Below are 18,658 nucleotides of genomic sequence, written 5' to 3'. Positions count from 1 at the left end.
GAATATCACTGAAGTATAGGAAAACAGAAAAGATGAAAGGCAAGTAATTGGGCAAACCATTTCCGAAAGAAAGGTGATTTTACTTTTAACGTAATATAACATGAGTTTCTTTAATTAAGACCAATAAGAATGTAACTGATTTTTAGCATCTGGCAATATTATATTAATATCCACCTTCAGCACAAATGAAATGAAGGGGATCTGATAAAAGTTGTAAATGAATAGCATAAATTCCACTGACAGTTCTGAACTATTTCTTAAAGTTTCTGGTAGCTGCTTTGACTTAATTGCATTGGCTTGACTCTAGAAATAGACAGCTTTTTGGTGATGCTGCAATCCTTAATACATTATTTACACGAGGACCCAGATTGTGGGGGGAATATGCTGACTCTATAAATTGTTTAGAGAGGGCTGTAAAGCACTGTGAAGCAGTATACAAGTCTAAGGGCTATTGCTATTTTATGCAGTTTGTGTGTTGTTGGGTTGAAATGGATTGGATCGTAACCATATAGGGGAGATAAGGTCAAATCCCATCCAAGGGTGGGATTGTGTTCCCACAACTCTCCAACACACACATGAAAACAATGAAGATGATATCTGGCTATAGTAAAACATTAAGAATATTCTATTACAACTGTAAGAAACATACTGGTCACTTTTTAATACATTGTTGCATTAAATTTTAAAGTATAAAGATAAAAAGTAACAAGAACTAATAAGAAAGAGAATAGAAAAGATTAAAGAAAAAATATCGGACAGAAGTACAAATACACACACACACACACACGAACTTTTTGTAGTAGTTTCTGTTAAGATTCTTTGTTGTAAAAACCCAGAAAAGAAGAGAAACATTAGGCATATGTTCAATTTTACTTCAAGGTATTATGTTTTTCTAACACAAGAAATTCTCTTATGAGTTAATTTGAATGACTTCTCTGTTGATAAAGGAATTCAAATCTAAAGGCTAGACCTGTATTTTGCTATGAGAACTGGTGAGGCAATAAGAAAGTTTCATTTTGGGGAGAGAAAGAGTTGGCGGAGTGTAATTATGATAATGATGGTTAATTTTATGATAATGTTAACTCGTACGATCTTATGCCCACAATTATATATCTATGGAGTCAATAATTACCCCATAGATATATAATACTTCTAATATGCTTTCCTTATCCATCTGTGTTTTCTAACATCTTAATCTAATACACATTGATCATTTTTATTATTAAAAGGACATCATATTTTGAACCTTAACAGTTTGGTAACATATCAATGGCTTATTTAAAAAAAACAAAAAACACAAACTTTTCTATGGTGCAATTGTTTCTTTTAAATCTCAGATTTCGTGCTGTATGGGAGTGTGGGTGAACATGTTGTGCAAATGCATTGTAGTTTATCTTCAGCAAGTCTAGATAATCTTTGGAAAGATCTCTGAAGAAACAAGGAAGAAAAATCTTTGAAGTGAAGTGTATGGAACTGTCCAGCTTTCAGGATGCTGATGTCATTCCAAGAAACACTGAATGATAAGAGTCAGTAAATTTGATGACTCATTACTGCATAACAAGAAGGCCAAAGGAGCACTGTTTTCAAAGATAATGCTTTAGTACAGGGATCCCCAACCTTTTCGGCCGCCGCTGACCGGTTCCGACATCAGCTGGCGCGCGGCCCGGTATCGCGTCAACTGGGCGCCGCCATCTTTTATGACGAAACAGCGCTTCCGGTGGCGTCACGGAAGCGCTGTTTCGTCATAAAAGATGGCGGCGCTGCGCTTGGTGAGCTTTTCGGGTAGAAATGGCTTTCTACCCGGAAAAGCTCACCACAGCTGGCGCCGCCATCTTTTATGACGAAACAGCGCTTCCGGTGAGCTTTCCAAAAAAGATGGCGGCGCCCAGCAACCAGCGGCCCGGTAAGGCTTGTTCCGCGGCCGGTACCGGTCCGCGGACCGGCGGTTGGGGACCCCTGCTTTAGTAGACAACCAAAAATAAAATGGCCTGAAAAATCCATCAAAGCAACAGAAGCTGATTCAGCTGTGATGAGACATGAAAACATATGGGGAGCCTTGTTGACTCATTAGAAGTGACCTTTTAAGTACTCACAAAAAACTATGTCAGTAAACAAGGACATTCATCCATCTGATTTACTCACACTTCTCCATCCCCCTTCAGCATTGATATTCAACATTGGCATTACTCAAATCATTCTCCTATAATTTCTCTTAATACAAGAACTTGCATGGACTTACCTTCAAGGAGTGCAATAAATTGGTTGCTTTACATATCATGCCATTCTTCACTGCTGTCACTTTACATACATCCCAGGATTAAGTTTAATTCCATTATTAAATTTTAAATGGTCGAGAAGAGCATTTCCTAAATTGTGTATGTCTTCCCTCAAAAGAGAATAGCTTCCATTCTTTGCATTGATTTATAATTTAATTTAGTTTGTAAGAAATGTTGAAATGCTCAAGGATGTGTTTTTTTTATCAGTACTTCTGGCAAATTAAACCAAGAGAGAAAAAGGTGAATTCTGCAAAGTGTTTAACAAAGACATGAACAAAGGAGGCATAGTTTGACCTTTTTGACATAATCAGACCAAATCCCCTGGTTTCATATGTTGTATTCTGATATACTAAGGAATGGTATTCACAATTGTTTTATCACAGTCAATATTTAAATGAGTCATATCTGCTATTCAGAAATCTGAACACTCCAAGGTTAAAAGGTATTATCTTGTTTTCATTCTATTGAGTTCAATGGGAGTTTAAGCATTTTTAAATCCAATGCCATCATGTAAACATTACAGTATGATTGGAACCCATAAGGAATTGAGAGTTAAGAAGATAAGGATGAATGACAAACTCCATTTGTTTCTGTGCTGTCTGGTTTCGATGCTGTCCTCTGAGGCAAGACTCATGATGGGAAATGACATGTGCATGGCAACAATGATTCATGTATGAGTATCTATCCCTGAAAGAAATTAAATAGAATAAGGCAGAAAAACAAATGAATAAACCTGAAAAATTAAACTTATATTAATATGCTTGTAATATTTTGCATTTTAAAAATAAATGCTAATCTTATAAGAGCTGTGGTGGTGCAGTGGTTAGAACGCAGTACTGCAGGCTACTTCTGCTGATCACTGGCTGCCGGCAGTTTGGCAGATCGAATCTCACCAGGCTCAAGGCTGACTCAGCTTTCCACTCTTTTGAGGTGGGTAAAATGAGGACCCAGATTGTTGGGGGCAATATGCTGACTCTGTAAACAGCTTAGAGAGGGCTGTATAGTTCTGTGAAGCAGTATATAAGTCTAAGTACTATTGCATTTATTCATTTATATGTTTATCCAAATTTTGCCCTTCACCCATCTAACAATTCTTCTGAGAATTAAGTTCATTGCATTACAATATTCTCACCTCACCAAAACTGTTATGTTTTCTTTGAAGAACTGTAGCCATTCATTGATTTATTGGGAAAATGGATGTACTACTTCAATCTTAATAAGTTTCTAGGCAGCTTACAGGCAAACGTTAGAACAATTACTACTACTACTACTACTACTATACTACTACTACTACTACTACTACTACTACTACTACTACTACACTTCAAATAGTAGTCATAGACAATTCAGATAACATTGCATTGATATCCCCACACTAATGAATCAGGAATCACAAAAGCCTCTGAAACAGCTGAAATTATATAACTTTCTAAAAGACTGAAAGCCATCCTCACTTTGCTGGAACAGATGTTTCCATGGAGAAGAGGTACTACTGTTCATCTTCCTGATAAAAGGCAACATTCAACAGGCATTCTGGGAATGATTTCTTAGATTCCCAAGCCAATATAAAATTGGTGCACAACATGGAAGTTGTGTGAAGTTTCTCCTAACATTTTAAATGCATTCTTGTATTTACTAAATGTACAATAATATTCCTGAAATGATAACTAGCACTGGCAGTTGATTGAAATTAACAGGAATTAATACACTTGGGGTGATTCAAAATGTGGATATTAATGTTTGGGGAGGCTGTTATCTTTTTAAGCAACAGAGAAGTTTAATCCAAACTCGATATTTTTAAAATAAGATATGGATCACAATATCAACTGGGCTTTATTAATATTTGTTATGGTACCTTCAAGAGCACTTTCATATGAAAATAGGCAATTAGGGATTGCTATAGCCCCCCCTTACCTAAAACTAGTGGCACGGTTTTCTACCAATTTGAAAACTGTTGAGCCCATATCATATATGAATTGAATATAATTTTGGATATGTCCATGTAGTTACCAGGAGTTGAGATTGACTTGAAGGTAGATAACAACAGAAGAAATATTGGCTATCAAATTTATGTGACATTCATTTAACCCTAAGCAATTTATATTTCTTGTTTAGCAGGGACTGAGAATATAATCTTAATTACATGCTGCTGTAGGAAATTTTTCTAAATCTTCTCTTCTGCATTAAATATACTGTAACACCACTGTTACCAGAACTGCATAATAGCTGTCATAGAGGTAAGCTTTTAGCTGTTTCTCCTGGGACAGCATCTCACATATGGAGGCTTTATACTACCATAAAGAGCCATATTTCTCTCAGAAATATATGTTGTTGCTTGGCACAGTGTTTTATATCATCAACACCACAGGATAAACAAGCATGAGCAGCAAAGTAGTCTATTAACATATTCTGCATGTTGCTGAATAACTGCAGTGGAGTTAGAGAACTCAGTGATAGCAAGGCATACTAATTGTAATAAATTCAGTAAGATCAGGGAAATGCCATCCAGCCTGTAGTTGTTATGCATATTTTCCAGGGCAACACAATGAATTAGTGCTCAATGGTTAATGGCTTTTCCTGAGAAATCTCCCTGTAGCAACTGATGCATTGACAATGTTTTTGCATTCTGAATTCATTCATAATTTTCCCAACATCTGTTTCCTCTTGTTTTCTCAACAGTATTCTTTGTGCCTGGGGAGCTCAAATTGTATTCATTAGGGTACTGAATGTAGGAATCATACCTGTTTTCAGTGTCATTGAAGACCCATTCATTGAAGAAGGGCATTATTTTGCACATAAATTGGGGCATTTAAGTGCCCATTAACATCCCATTAGGACCTCTAACAGGCTCTTTAGCTTGACATGCATTTTATATATAGTACTAGTTAAATGCTTCCACTAACACTTCCCACCACACCTCCAGTTGCTTTGTATCAATACTTTAAAACTAAGGAATTGTGAAATCCCTGCATATCTTATTCCCCCCATATTTTTTTTGATAAAGATAGAAGATAATATTTTTCAAAGACCGTATGGATGTGGTTTCCTTTATTTCTTTACCCTTTTAAATTTGTCAACACAGCCAGCATTTAAGCAAGTGCTGTTCAAAGGTTGCTTATGGAGGAGGCAAAAGGTCAGAGAAAGGATTTTGCCAACTCTGCTTCCAATCTTATCTCTCAGTTTGTTCAAGGAGCTCCTTAAAAGGGAAGTTCTGCACGAAGATGAAAGAACTTCACAGCAATACTGCTTTAACAGGAAAGGAAAGGAAAGGAAAGGAAAGGAAAGGAAAGGAAAGGAAAGGAAAGGAAAGGAAAGGAGAGGCAATTACAACTGGCAATGTTATTGGGATTTCTGGAATAAAGCTTACTTTAAGTCAAAGTACAGCTGAATTCAAATATCTTCATGAAATGAATATGGCCAAATCAAAGTGCATTTTACTGGTGGGATGCTAATTAAAGTTTGCTGATTTGAAAATGCGGTATGTACAAATTAAGATTTATATAGTTTATTCCTTTTGCTATCCAACTCTTTACACCTTGCATGCTTGTTATTTTATACTTCACAATATTAGCACTCTATAGATTTTTGTCATGCAGAATTATACTGTTGGATGGAACTTAGGACATCTTCTAATTTTCAACTCCTTGCACAGGGCAGAAATCCTCAGATAATCCCAGAGCAAAAAACAACAACCTTCCAATGATGGAGCACCCATTTAAGAATATTAAAAGTAATTTTAGCTAGCAGTCCGTCAGTCTATCTTCAGTTGGTTATTCTATATTCAATTACTTCTAGCTGACTGACTGATTGATCTCATAGGACATATTTTATTTAGTGGTGGGTCCACAGGAAATTTAAAAAAAACAAATAAATATATAAATGTTCTTCAAATGTATTAAGAAGGGCATGGTTAAGCTCTAGTTTTGCTTGACATGTGAATATAGGGATTAATAAGTGAAAATAAGAGGGGGAGGGTAGAGAAAGACCCCACCAAATAAAATCTAATTCTTTATGCCTGACTTGATAATAGAATTGGTGTCTGTTTAGAGAGACAAAAACATGATTCCCACATTCCTCTAAGCCATGATGTCTACACACTGTTCTTGGTTTACACAATATCTTGATTCATGAGCCATAATTTACTAACCACATGGCATAGTTCACCAATATGCTACACCAAAAACAAACTACATATGATTTAGTGCATATGAGAATCCAGCCTGTTTCAATTCTACCTCTTCCTTTCATTTGTTAATTCCAGAGAACTGCTGTTAAGGCTTCAGAAATGATATGGCTTAGAACTCTGAACCACATCCTTTCCTAAATATGTATTCTGGCCTGTATCTTCTTTGTGGAATAACTGGGAACCTCAAGTGCAGGATCAAGAGACTGGGGAAACAACTTGTGTCACATTTCCAAAGCAGAGTGGAAGGGACAAATTAAATTCAGCTACAAAAAGGCTCTAAAGGCCCTGGCAGCTTATGGAAGCAGTGGTTAAGAGAACTTACATAATTCCCTTAGAAAGTCCCTTGGCCTTTCATCCAAGCTATTCTTCCTTCCTTCCAACCTCTCTCACACTTTCATTTATGTGTTCATTTGTCATTGGTTCATTGCAGCTACCTTTGACCTTTTTGAAACTCATGCATCTAATTTACAAGCTTGCCAACTTGCAGCAACCCTTTCTCACAGCAGTTTAGCATCCTGGATGTGGTCTTTCGGATACCAAATAACTGGAAAGATTTTGGAGGACTTGATTTTCCCTGTCAGTGGAGCATCTTTTTATTGGGGAAGAAAATTTAAGGTCATTCTATTAATAGTCTACTGTGGATTTTTTTTTAATTTAAACACTGATATATTTCTGCTGCATTTATCATTGCATACCTAAGGTTGTAGCTACAAAATCATTTATCTCTGCTGTGACAAAAAATTAATAAACTAATCAACAAATCCTTTGAAAGTAAAATATATCTAATTCTTGGTCAGTGACCATTCAAGATTACAATAGCATTGAATGAGGGAAATGTACAACAGATCTTCATAGCTGTGGCTGTCACAGAATTCCACAGTCATATGATCACAATTCAGGGCTCTTGCAAGTAGTCTATAATTATAATATTGTAGCATCCTATATTTGCCACCTTCACTGTCAGCTTCCAACAAGCAAAGTCAGCAAGGAAACTGGCAGGAGATCACAACTGGGAATCAAATGACAGTGGGATGTGGCAGCTGTGTAGGGTTTGTGTAATTTACAGCAAATAAGAGTGCCATAAGTTGGCACAATCACATGAAGTTGTGCTTTATGACTATGCTGTTTAGCTATCTAGTTGCTGTTCCCAATTGCCATAGTTAAGTGAGGACTACCTGTGGTGGCTAGGTCCATATTATAAGCCATAACATAATTTGCCTGGTTTGGGTTTAGTTTGTGATGTGAATCCAGTATTTGTGGTGTGTAAATCATCATGGGCAGCTGTGATGGGGAATTGATGATACATTAGTTCTAGACTAAGGCATGCAAAGAAAGTCCATAGTTTCAAAGACCATTAGTGGCTTCCTGGATGGTTATTTTGGAATGTGTACTGCACCAGCATCAGGTTTGGGTCTTCTAGAATAAATTATGTTGACTATTGTAGCCTTTGATGAAGCAAAATCTAAATGAGTAAGCCCCAGGTGGAGATAAACCTTGAACTAATTCCTTTTCAAAAACCTTATCCTGCCTGTACCATGGAGCCTACTCAGTGGTGGGATTCAATTTTTTTTTTACTACCGGTTCTGTGGGTATGACTTGGTGGGCATGGCAGGAAAAGGATACTGTAAAATTTCCAGTCAGAGGTGGTATTTGCTGGTTCTCTGAACTACTCAAAATTTCCACTATCGGTTCTCCAGAACTGGTCAGAACCTACTGAATACCACCTCTGGCTACTTCTTCTTCTTCTTGTATCATATCTGTCATTGGACGTTGGCAATCATGTTGCTGATCCTATTTTTATCAACAACTGCACACAAAAAGTGCTGTTGAGTGTTGGCCAAGCCAGTCCCTTAGATTTTGAAGCCATGATGTTCTTCTTCTGTCTGAACCTTGTTTGCCTTCAATCTTTCCTTGGAAGATTAAGTGAAGTCTGCCGTATTTTTCTGGGTGTTGCATCACATATCAAAAATATTCTAACTTTTGCTTTTTTTATGGTTTTGATGATTTCCCTTGGCTTTCCCAGGCAGCTTAGAACTTCCTCGTTTCTGATTTTGTCAACCCAACTTATACATAACAGCCTTTGTAAGCATTAAACAAGGATGCAGATGTATACATTGGCATATTTCTCAAGAAAGTATAGGTGGTGGTAGGACACACCATAATTTCTGGCTTCAGAATATCAAACTTAGTCATTCAGCCTAGCATGTCATGCTCGTGCCATTTATGGTGATACATTCTAAGTTGGACCAAAAGCAACACCTTTTCAGTTTTTGTATGTTGTGAAAAGATTTATTGAAAAAAATCATTGGAGCAAATTAAAAATAACCATATTAGAAACATAGGTGCCCAAAAAGCAAAGCTTCTCCTCCCAAAATTTGTTAAAGGTTGCTTTGCAAGGGTAATGGGGATGAAGTATGAAAGATTTTCTCTCTCCTCCCCCCACCCAATCCAACAGAAAGACAGAAAGAAATAATTAAAAGGACTTAGGATTCTGTCTCTTTGTCCATCACCAAGTTAATTCTGAAAACAAAATGGAATGAAACCCAGCCTGCAATTGTGAAAGAAGCGAGCAAAAAAGAGATCGGAGTCAAAAATGGGCTTTATCTGATTGTAAGCTGCATAGAAAAAAAATATTCAGAAGTTAATTTCCCAATGAATCCCTATGACAGAGACAGTTGGAGAGCAGCTACAAATGCAAACTGTTCCAATCTAAGTTCTCTCTGTTTTCTCTTCAGAGTAGAGCATAGGTAACTTGCCATGTGCTACCAACATACATGTTCGCATGCACATACATACACAGAAAGATAACACATCCATCTATCTGGATTATATCCTCTGTTTTTCAAACACACTCATATGCGCACACACACTATAGAGGCAGCACTTGTGCATCCATCTAACTAGTTCCTAGCAGTGGTGGGATTCAAACATTTTTACTACCAGTTCTGTGGGTGTGGCGTGATGTGGCTTGGCGGGTGTGGCAGGGGAAGGTTACTACAAAATCCCATTCCCTTCCCACCCCACTAACCTGCTTTCCAGCTCCGTTTTCCTGTGCAGGGCAACAAAAGAAGACCCAGCTGGGACTCGGGAGGCAGAGAATAGATGGGGTTGGGGCCAGTAGGAGGTGGTATTTGCTGGTTCTCCGAACTACACAAAATTTCTACTACCGGTTCTCCAGAACTGGTCAGAACCAGTTGAATACCACCTCTGGTTCCTAGAGAGGAGATGTCCTTCCTTCCTTCCTTCCTTCCTTCCTTCCTTCCTTCCTTCCTTCCTTCCCTCCCTCTGTCCCTCCCTCCCTTTTTAAAAACACTTTTATTATTTGTATAAACAACTCAGGACAGCAAACATACATAATATTCCACCCTTTTATTTCCCCACAACAGCAGCATCCCTTTGAGGTGAGCTGGGCTGAGGGAGAATGACTGTCTTAAAGCCCCTCAGCTGACTTTTGTATGTTTATGTCTGTACATAAGTATACAAAAGGAAAAAGGCTATGTCTCCCTCCTCTGCCAGGGTTGGGGCAAATGCTCTGCATGCTTTCCTGATGGGTACAGAAAGAGGCAAGCTAAGATTTTATATCTGTTGCATCCGTGGATGGTCTATATAAGGTGTACTGGCATCTTTGCTTCTCATTTCTTGCAGGCAAGTGTGAGGCTGATCTTCATCGGTAGAAAAGCTGAAGCAGAGGTAGTTTCAAATTCATACTTAAGAAGCATGCTAGAGGAATTGTACTGGAAATATGATAGCAAAAGGGGGGAAAAACATTCCCTTTCCTATATTTTTTCCTGTGTAATGCCCGCCCCGTTCTGCTAGAACTTTCTTCCCATAGTTCAGAGTTTAGATATTGGATTCATGTAACATGCCAAGCTAAAATATTATTGGCTAGTTTGTGCCTCAATATGCTGTATGAATCTAGCCACAGTGCGGTTTTTTTTGTTTTTGTTTTAGTGCCTTCTATAAAATCAGGCAATTCAGCAGTCTAGTACCTATTTAGATTGCATAGCAACCTTGGTTAAAAGCTGAATCAGAGGGACAGGTTACTACCAACTGTTGACAGTAATGCAGGTGGTTTAGACTGGATTGCTGCTGAACATACAGATCTGATCCTAAGAGCACCTTCTCTCTCTCTCTCTCTCTCTCACACACACACACACACACAATCAGACATCACACTGCATTCATATATTCTATCTTAGGGTTCTGCCAAATATTAGAGTAACTACAGAAATACAGAACAGAGTCAAGAGTTTTGTCTGAGATTCTGGGAAATTGGTGCTCTTCAGAGGTATTGGACAAGATCTCCTCTTAGCGTGAGGCAGGACAGGGAAGGCTGGGATATTTGCATATTCTGGGTTGGATGGATCAAGATTCTGACAGGACCACCTGCTTAGATTCATTTATGGCAGGAGAGCCAGGTGAAGCTCTTCCCTTCTACCCAGCTGCCTGCTTTCCTTTCTATCTGATAGGGGTGTGGGGGTGGGGAGTAGGACGGCTTCCCCTCAGGTTCCCTTCCAAGGCTTGGGACTACAACTCCCATTAGGCTGACTGGAAATCACAAAGTCCAGGATCCAACGCAGCTGAAGCACGAAGGCCCCACCAGCTTTTTCTTAAAAACTCCTCCACACCTGCTGCACCTTCGCGCAGCCCACGGGGGGTGGGAGAGAGGGTGACGGGTCGCTTTGCAAATCGGTCGCCCAGTTCCCGGGCCGGCTCCGCCCCCGAAATGGTTAAACGCGCCTCTCTTCCTCAGGCCCCTTGAACGGCCCATTGAGTCGGGAGCGCCCAATCTGCGAAGCGCTGGCAGCCGCGGCGAAGGGAGACGGACTTCCTCGTCCCCGCTGCCCTCTCTCCCCGGGCGCCTTTTTTTTTTTCTTTTTTCCCAAGAGGACGGCGGGAGCCGAAGCAAGGCGTGCGGGCATCCAAAGGCGGCCGGGGCTATGCGCCGCCCGGAAGAAAGCTTCCGTTTCCAGAGAGGGCTAAGATGAGAAGGTCGGTCTGCGCCCGAGAGGCAGAGATGCTCCCCGCCGCCGCCGGATGAGGAGCCGCCGGGCTGGCAACGCAAAAGTGCCGGAGCTGATGGGCTTGTAGCCTTCGCTGGCCCCTCGGCAGGTGTTGGCCGGCGGCGCTCGGGCGGAGGAAGATGAGCGTGATGCTGTGGCGCTGGGAGCACAACAACCTGACCATGAAATTGGTAAGGGGGGTCCCTGGCCTCTGAGGCGTCCGGGCTTGGAGCTCCCCGCCAGGCGTAGCGCGGCTCCCGCTTGGCGTCCCGCCCGCACCCAAGTCGGGAAGGGGGCAACGCTGGAGAAGGGGAAGCGGAGGCCGGTTGCCTCCAAGCTCCTCCTTCGAGGTTGAGCGGTTGGGCCTCTGCCTGGAGCTTTTCCCGCGGAAGCAATGCAAGAGTTGGGACTGGAGTTGGGGCTTTTTCATCTCCCGCCCCCCCCGCCAAACTTCCAGCTTTGCCTTTCTCCGCGTGCTGCCTTGCTCTCGTCGTGATTCCAGAGCCGCAACGAGTTGGGAGAAGCCGTCTTGGTGGTGGATTTGGGTGCTTGACTCTCCCCCCACCCCGCGCTTGGTTTTTTTTCTTCTTCTTCCCCCAAGGGCTTTGTTCGGGTTGCTTGGGTAAAGTGTTAGAAAGAACCTGCAACTCCCGGGTGAGGCAAATGTGTGTGGGTTTCCCACTCCCACAGCACAAATGAAATTAGGAAAACTACACATCTGTCTGGAGAGGGGGAGCGGAGAGAGAGAGGGAGGTAGGGAGGGAGGGAAGGGAAGGAAGGAAAGGAAAGGAAAGAAGAAAGGAAGAAGGAAGGAAAGGAAAGAAGGAAGGAAAGGAAAAGGAAGGAAGGAAGGAAGGAAAGGAAAGGAAAGGAAGGAAGGAAGGAAAGGAAAGGGAAGGGAAGGAAGGAAAGGAAAGGAAAGGAAAGGAAGCAGAAAAGGAAAGAAGATAGGAAGAAGGAAGGAAAGGGAAGGAAGGAAGGAGGGAGGGAGGGAAAATAAATAAATTGCTGGCCAGCCCAGCACTTGCAATTGTGGTTTAAACATGTGGAGAACCTATACATTAGTGCCTTTGGAAAACTGATTCCCAAACTTGAACCAGCAACAACTGCTCTGTTTGAAGAACTATGCATGTGCGGGTTTAACCCACCCATTGGATTATTTTTAAACAATGGAAATTGCTCTCCTGTGCACATTTGCTTTAAAAATACATTTCCGATCAGGTTGAGAGTACAATAGCAAGGATTTGTTTCAAATGTCAGGAGGCTGTAAGCTTTAATGCCTGGGAAACTGGTAGAATCTTTTGCACCTTGGAAGAATGTATTGCGTACTTAACAGAAAGATGCAACCATGGCTGTCATTCAAAATTGTCTCCTGTGAAAGATGGTCCTTTTAAAGGACTGCTTGGACAGGCATCTTCAGTATGTGGAGGATTGTGCTGAATTTTTTTTTTAAAAAAAGCTTTTCTCTGTCGGGAGATCAAGATGCTTTTATTCAACGTGCATGAGTGGCGGTTGGAAAATTGAATTTTTGAGTTGGCAGGAAAGGGTGCAGGTTAAGCATGGGGGGTTATCCAGGCAAGAACTGAACTGTTGCTACGCAGGCTGAAATGAGAGGTGCCTGCTATTCCAGTCGTCTGCCTTCTTATGTTCCGGAAATCAGGAAGCAGAGAGAATAGACTCTGCAGGTGTATAGAAAGCCCTTTCTTACAAACATAAACATCTCGGGCCGCATTTGAATGGGTCCCAAACAAAGGTGAATTTTCATTTAGCACATAGAAGGAACTGAGCCAACTTTTTTTTTTTTCAAAAAAAGAAAAAAAAAGCGGGGTGATACAAGCTTTAAAAAAGTGGGTAAAATGCCAGTAATTTTCCCCTTGATGTTTTGGCTGAATAGCTGGGATCAAAAAGCACGTGTCTAGGATCAGACTTCATAGGGATGGTTAAATTATACCAATCAATCTGATTGATAACAGGAACAGTGGACCTTTAACATGTAAGTTAACTTGGGAGCAAGTCACTGGAAACTCCCTGAGCTGACCTATAAATCCAGTGGGTGTTGCAGCATAACAGAGATAAGCAAATTGGAGAATGCAAAAGAATTCCCTCTCATATATGTTGACTCTTGCTCATTTTATTGATTTGATTTGATTTGTCAATCGCTTACAAGATAATAGGTGTAAGTATAAACATGAGTAAGAAATACAGGAAATAGGTATGAATAAATGGGGACAATAGGACAGGGACGGTAGGCACGATGGTGCACTTATGCACGCCCCTTACAGATCTCTTAGGAATGGGGTGACTATGCTTTTGTAATCTGTTTTCTTCTTTTGCAACGCATTCCTTAAGAAAAAAAATTACTTGAGAAACTACTTGTCTCTCATCGTTTCTGTCCAACTGATCTGATCTGGCAGGGTTGGCATCCTCGGTGTTCCTTCAATTAAATAATGCCACCTATTAGAACCCAGAAGTGTATTTTATCTGTAACAGCACCTGCCCTCTGCGATGAGGTTCCTGCTGAGATTTGAATGTTCTCCTTTCTATTGGGGTCTTTAAAGGCCCTGGCTCTTTGCCTAGACCTTTGGCGAATGTGATTGAAGCCCCCTTTTTTCCTTTGTTCCATCGTGGTTTTGTTATTTCTGCCATCTTGTTAGGCCTAAGCCCCAGAGATGTCACAGCAAGATCCACTTGAGTCCAGTTCTGTATTTCCTTTAACAGCCGATAGACAGAATCTTGCCAGACTAACCTCCTAATGTAACAGATATAGACTAGGAGATTCTAGACTACCCTGAACTTTTCCTTCTCCACCTCCACCTCCAGTTCAGGACTATGCAGTCTCTCGGGGATCTACCTGACATGTACTGCCTCCTCCCTGGAAAGCTGCAAGGCTATTACCAATATATTCTCCCTTCTCCTTCAGCTGCCATCACACATTGTTGCTCCATTTTGCTTTGTGTTGTTTTGTTTTAAAAGTTTGTAACAATTTTTAAACTGCTCAGATTGTTGAAAGTTGGGCAGCATATCCAGTTAATAAATCATCATCATCATCATCATCACAAAATATACTAAATTATGGGACAGTCCATGTACTGTATTATGTCATTATGTCTAAATCACATTAATCTTTGTGTAGGTACAATGGATTCATCTCTTTTGATACCAGTAAACAGATGTTGTACACGCTCTGTTTACAAAGCTTAGCAACATGGAACGCTCCAAGAAGAGCAACGCCTAGGGCGTGGTCTCTAAGAACGACATGATATGGAAGTTCTAAGTTCAATCTTTCTTCAAGGGCCTGATACTGCTGCCCGTCATGCTTGTGTCTCATGTGTAAGAAAGTGAGTGTATTTGAACCAGCTAATTGGTTTGTCTTATTATCATTGCATTGGTTTTGCAGAACAAATTTGTGGAAGGATTTCCACACGGTTTATATAATAAAAAATATCACCATGTGGCTTTTTTCCATTGCAGTACCAAAGTGATCAGAAAGACTGCATCTAAAGGTATTTTTTTTTCCACCTATGAATGTTCTGAAATTACAGCACACATCTTTGAAAGGATCCTGTAGCCCAGGGGTGTCAAACTTGATTTCACTGAGGGACGCATCAGGGTTATGTTTGAACTTGGCGCGTGTGGCCAGGGGAGGTGGCCAGCTCAACATCAACTCATGTCGGGGGCGCCTGTGTTGGCCTGAGCCCTCTGCCAGCGAAAACGGAACTAAGGCGTGGCCCTCCAAAGCTCCATTTTCACTGGCAGACTCACCGCGGGCCGGTCCTTCACTGTTTCTAGGGTGGTCCTGCGGGCCAGATCTAAGCACCCCACATGCTGGATTGAGTTTGACACCCCTGCTGTAGCCATTCCTGAACGTTCTGCTTATAATTCTCTGGTTTCCAAAGCACCCTTGCTTTGTAACAAAGGGGTCCTTGCCCTTCTTTTTGTTTCCAAATACGTATATAAAGATTGTCCTTGTACAATCTTTCTTCTCTACATCTATCCCATTGCTTAGTTTAAAACTCAGCCATACTGACTGCTTATTTCTATCAAAGAATGCTCTCTGGTGACACAGTACTTTACAGTATTCTACCTCTCTCTGAGGGTTAAATTAGTTTATATAAGTCAGCTTCTTGTCTGAAAATGAAAATCAGCCACAGGGAACTATAATTGTTTTAACGAATGAACAGTGCATGGTTCCATGTGCCCTTCACTGTTCTTCCTTGTCTAGAAGTACCTGGGCACCTGAAGTTATTTTGCATGCTGGAAAAAAAAGCCATACGCACCAAAGCATAACATCCATGCCCAGCAATTAAAATATTTGTGGTCATTGCGTGGTATCATATCAGTTCAGTGAACAAACTTCAGTGGTAGTCTGGGTGTCAGCTAACTCTTTTCTTTAATCTTTTTTTATTAGTTATTCATTTACTTCCTCAAACGATTCCTGAATAAAATGGTGCAAAGATGCAACTTTTTTTGAATCGCTTACAGGCACTTGTATTTCCGCGGTGCATATTCCAACTAATGTTCATTCGAGAAAAGTTTTATTGATCTTAATAAAAATTGTGTGTTGTTCTCTTTCACATTGACTGTTCTCTATCTGTTGCAAACAGCTTCCCCCCCCCCCCTCATTTTATTAGGCACAGAGGACAAACTAGAAGCTCACGGAAATGCTTTGTATAGTGTGTTGCACCTGGTGTGCTTGTCTGGGATGATTTACCGCAAAGTTAAACATTAGCGACAGTCTTTGGCAAAGGTCCTTGGGATTATTATTTTTTCTCTATCCACTTTTTAGGAGGTAGATAGCATTACTTGGTGGTGAAGCCTGTGGTTGTTATAGGGCAAAAAACTTTTATTTTTGTAATAATGGTTTTAAATCAAGAGCATAGATGTCTCTGCATCTAAATCAGGGTTGTCCAACCTTGGCAACTTTAAGACTTGTGGACTTCAACTCCCAGAATTCCTAAAGCTGGCTGAGGAATTCTGGGAGTTGAAGTCCACAAGTCTTAAAGTTGCCAAGGTTGGACAACCCTGATTTAAATCATTTAAATTCAGCCCCATAACTGTAAGGAAGATGATTATCTTGTATAAAGATGCTTCTGTTATTATTGTATCATTCGCATAGTAAGAGATTCTGTTTTGTTTGCCATCCTGTTCTCCATCTAAAAATATCTAGGAAGGAGAAACCCAGGCTCTGGGAAAAAAAGACTGTGGTGAAACAAAAAAAGGACAAAGAAAAACTGTGGTAAATATAATCACAGGACAATCTGTGGAAACTTATTTTTCAAAATAGTTCAAGATTGTTAATTAGTTATTTTTTTCTCTGCTTCTGAAAAGGTCCCTTCCCTTTTTTTTTATTTTTGCAGCTTTTACCCTATTTTTCTGCTCAGTCCGTTCTGACCATTATCAAAAATTTTTAAAAAGCTTTAAAAAAATTACTAATTTGTAAAATCTTGTGCTTTTTTGTACTTTGTTTAATTATGGATGCAGCCTTCTTTGCTTCCAAAGAGATCACAACAGGTAAACCGGTTCTCTTCTTTGACCCCATTTTCTGTTTTTATCCTCAGTAAACTATAGTTTAAAATGAATGTTGTGATTCCATAATCCTGCTGGTTTCTTCCAATAAATGTGGAGTGAGATCAGCAGTTTGCATTTCATGATTGATGATTTGTTAAATTCAAACATGAGAAGAAACTTTTTGTTAACTCTGACTGGGGAAAACAAAATTTCAAACTTGTATTTATGATCTCAATTGGACACAATGGTGGATCAAAACTTGATATAGGTACCTTCTACCGTGCCAGTAGAAAGAAAAGAGGAAGAGTGAGTTTGAAGTTATCTTGTTCCTGTCATTTGAAACTAATTGTTAAATCTAAAGAAGCCAATGATGGTTTCAAAGTCATTGTAGGACCTTCAAGGAAAAATCTGATCTACTATCGTCTCTGTATGGTGAATATCACAATTTATATGGAGTAGCTAATTTCAGATTTCTCTTGAAGATCACGTTGGGTACCAAGGTAGTGCTGAGGTATGTGCATAGAGCTTTTCCATGAAAGGGGAAATCTTATGTGGTGTTTGGAGCAATTCTTGGGCGGTGGATTGAACTAGAAGACTTACAAGGTCCCTTCCAACTCTGTTAATCTAATAAACTAATACTTCAGTTCTCTATTTGGCATAGTCCAAATGGACACTGTTGTAGGCAGAGCTATATTTTGCACCCAGGAATAGGGAGCTACAAAAAACTCTTGATATCTTAGTTATATGCATGAGATAAATGCGTCAGAATCAGCAGCCCAGATTAAGAGTGATAACTAGGACAATGTAGCATTTTGGATTTAATTTGCTTTGGAGGGGCATAGAAGCCTGAAAATAGCAACTTTTTCTACACGTTAAAGGAGTGTGATCCCAGAAAAAAGCACTGCTATCTTCAGGCATTACAACCAAAAGTTGTATGGATATTCTACACTCTGCAAATTGCTTTTGAAGGATTGAATCCCAAAAGCTTCATGACTAACAAACATATGGGATGCATGGCATCCTTCAAAGGTAAGACTACAAAACGTAGTACTTTTATGAGATTTGATCTATTTGTAATTGGTTCTGATGGCTGTCAGGGAGGAAAAAACACATTTCTGCATGGCTTTGATTGCACTTTTGATTTCCCTTTTAACTTTGGATTTGTTCTACTGAATTCTATTAAAGACCCATTTGTTAAATTAAAAACTAAGTTAATCCAGCATGTGATTCCCACAGTGATCACCTGGATGTCTTGGGACACCAAAAATAGGGTATGGGGGCTAAAGTCCAGTACTGTTGTTTTTTGCGAGTAGCTATTTTTCAATGGCAGATTGTTTCTGAATAGACTTACTCTTTATGAATTTTCATATCCTTTCTTTCAAGTACTAATAATTATGGGTTCCTACACCTTCCATTACACCTCCCCTATTCTAATTCTATATTCTAATTCTAATTCTATACCTGTCATTTCTGTCTCAATCATTTTGTTTTTGGGAATTGTTTTCGCAAACTAGTATGTGAAGAATGAGAGCTAGTTTCTTATCGATGTTATTTCTGATCCTGCCTACATTCAGATTCTTGCTGCAGATTCATAGTCTTCTGTAAATCTGTGTAATTTAAAATGTGCATTTAAAGAATCGTTACCATTCAAGGTAAAAATAATTACATGGATTTGAGTATATCTG

General features: G+C 40.0%; 1 protein-coding gene across 7 annotated transcripts in view; it reads left to right on the top strand.

Moving 5' to 3' along the window:
* Positions 1-18,658, top strand: part of NAV2 (neuron navigator 2) — a 599,301-nt gene that overhangs the window by 323,522 nt on the left and 257,121 nt on the right. Inside the window, exon 1 of one of the 7 annotated variants that reach the window (XM_087951115.1) lies at positions 11,205-11,656. The exons of 5 other annotated variants lie outside the window; for them this stretch is intronic. In XM_087951115.1, coding sequence (XP_087807241.1) covers positions 11,606-11,656 — 51 coding nt within the window. In that variant the 5' untranslated portion in view covers positions 11,205-11,605. Of the gene's footprint in view, positions 1-11,204; positions 11,657-18,658 lie in introns of those variants that run through there. One more of the 7 variants, XM_087951114.1, reaches the window with a different exon arrangement.

This window comes from Notechis scutatus, chromosome 1 (assembly GCF_049901735.1).
Source record: "Notechis scutatus isolate UNSWTSFEM ecotype Mainland chromosome 1, rNotScu1.2, whole genome shotgun sequence".
NCBI classification, from domain to species: domain Eukaryota; kingdom Metazoa; phylum Chordata; class Lepidosauria; order Squamata; family Elapidae; genus Notechis; species Notechis scutatus.
Note: the sequence above shows the minus strand (reverse complement) of the source record. Positions and strands in the feature narration are given on the sequence as shown.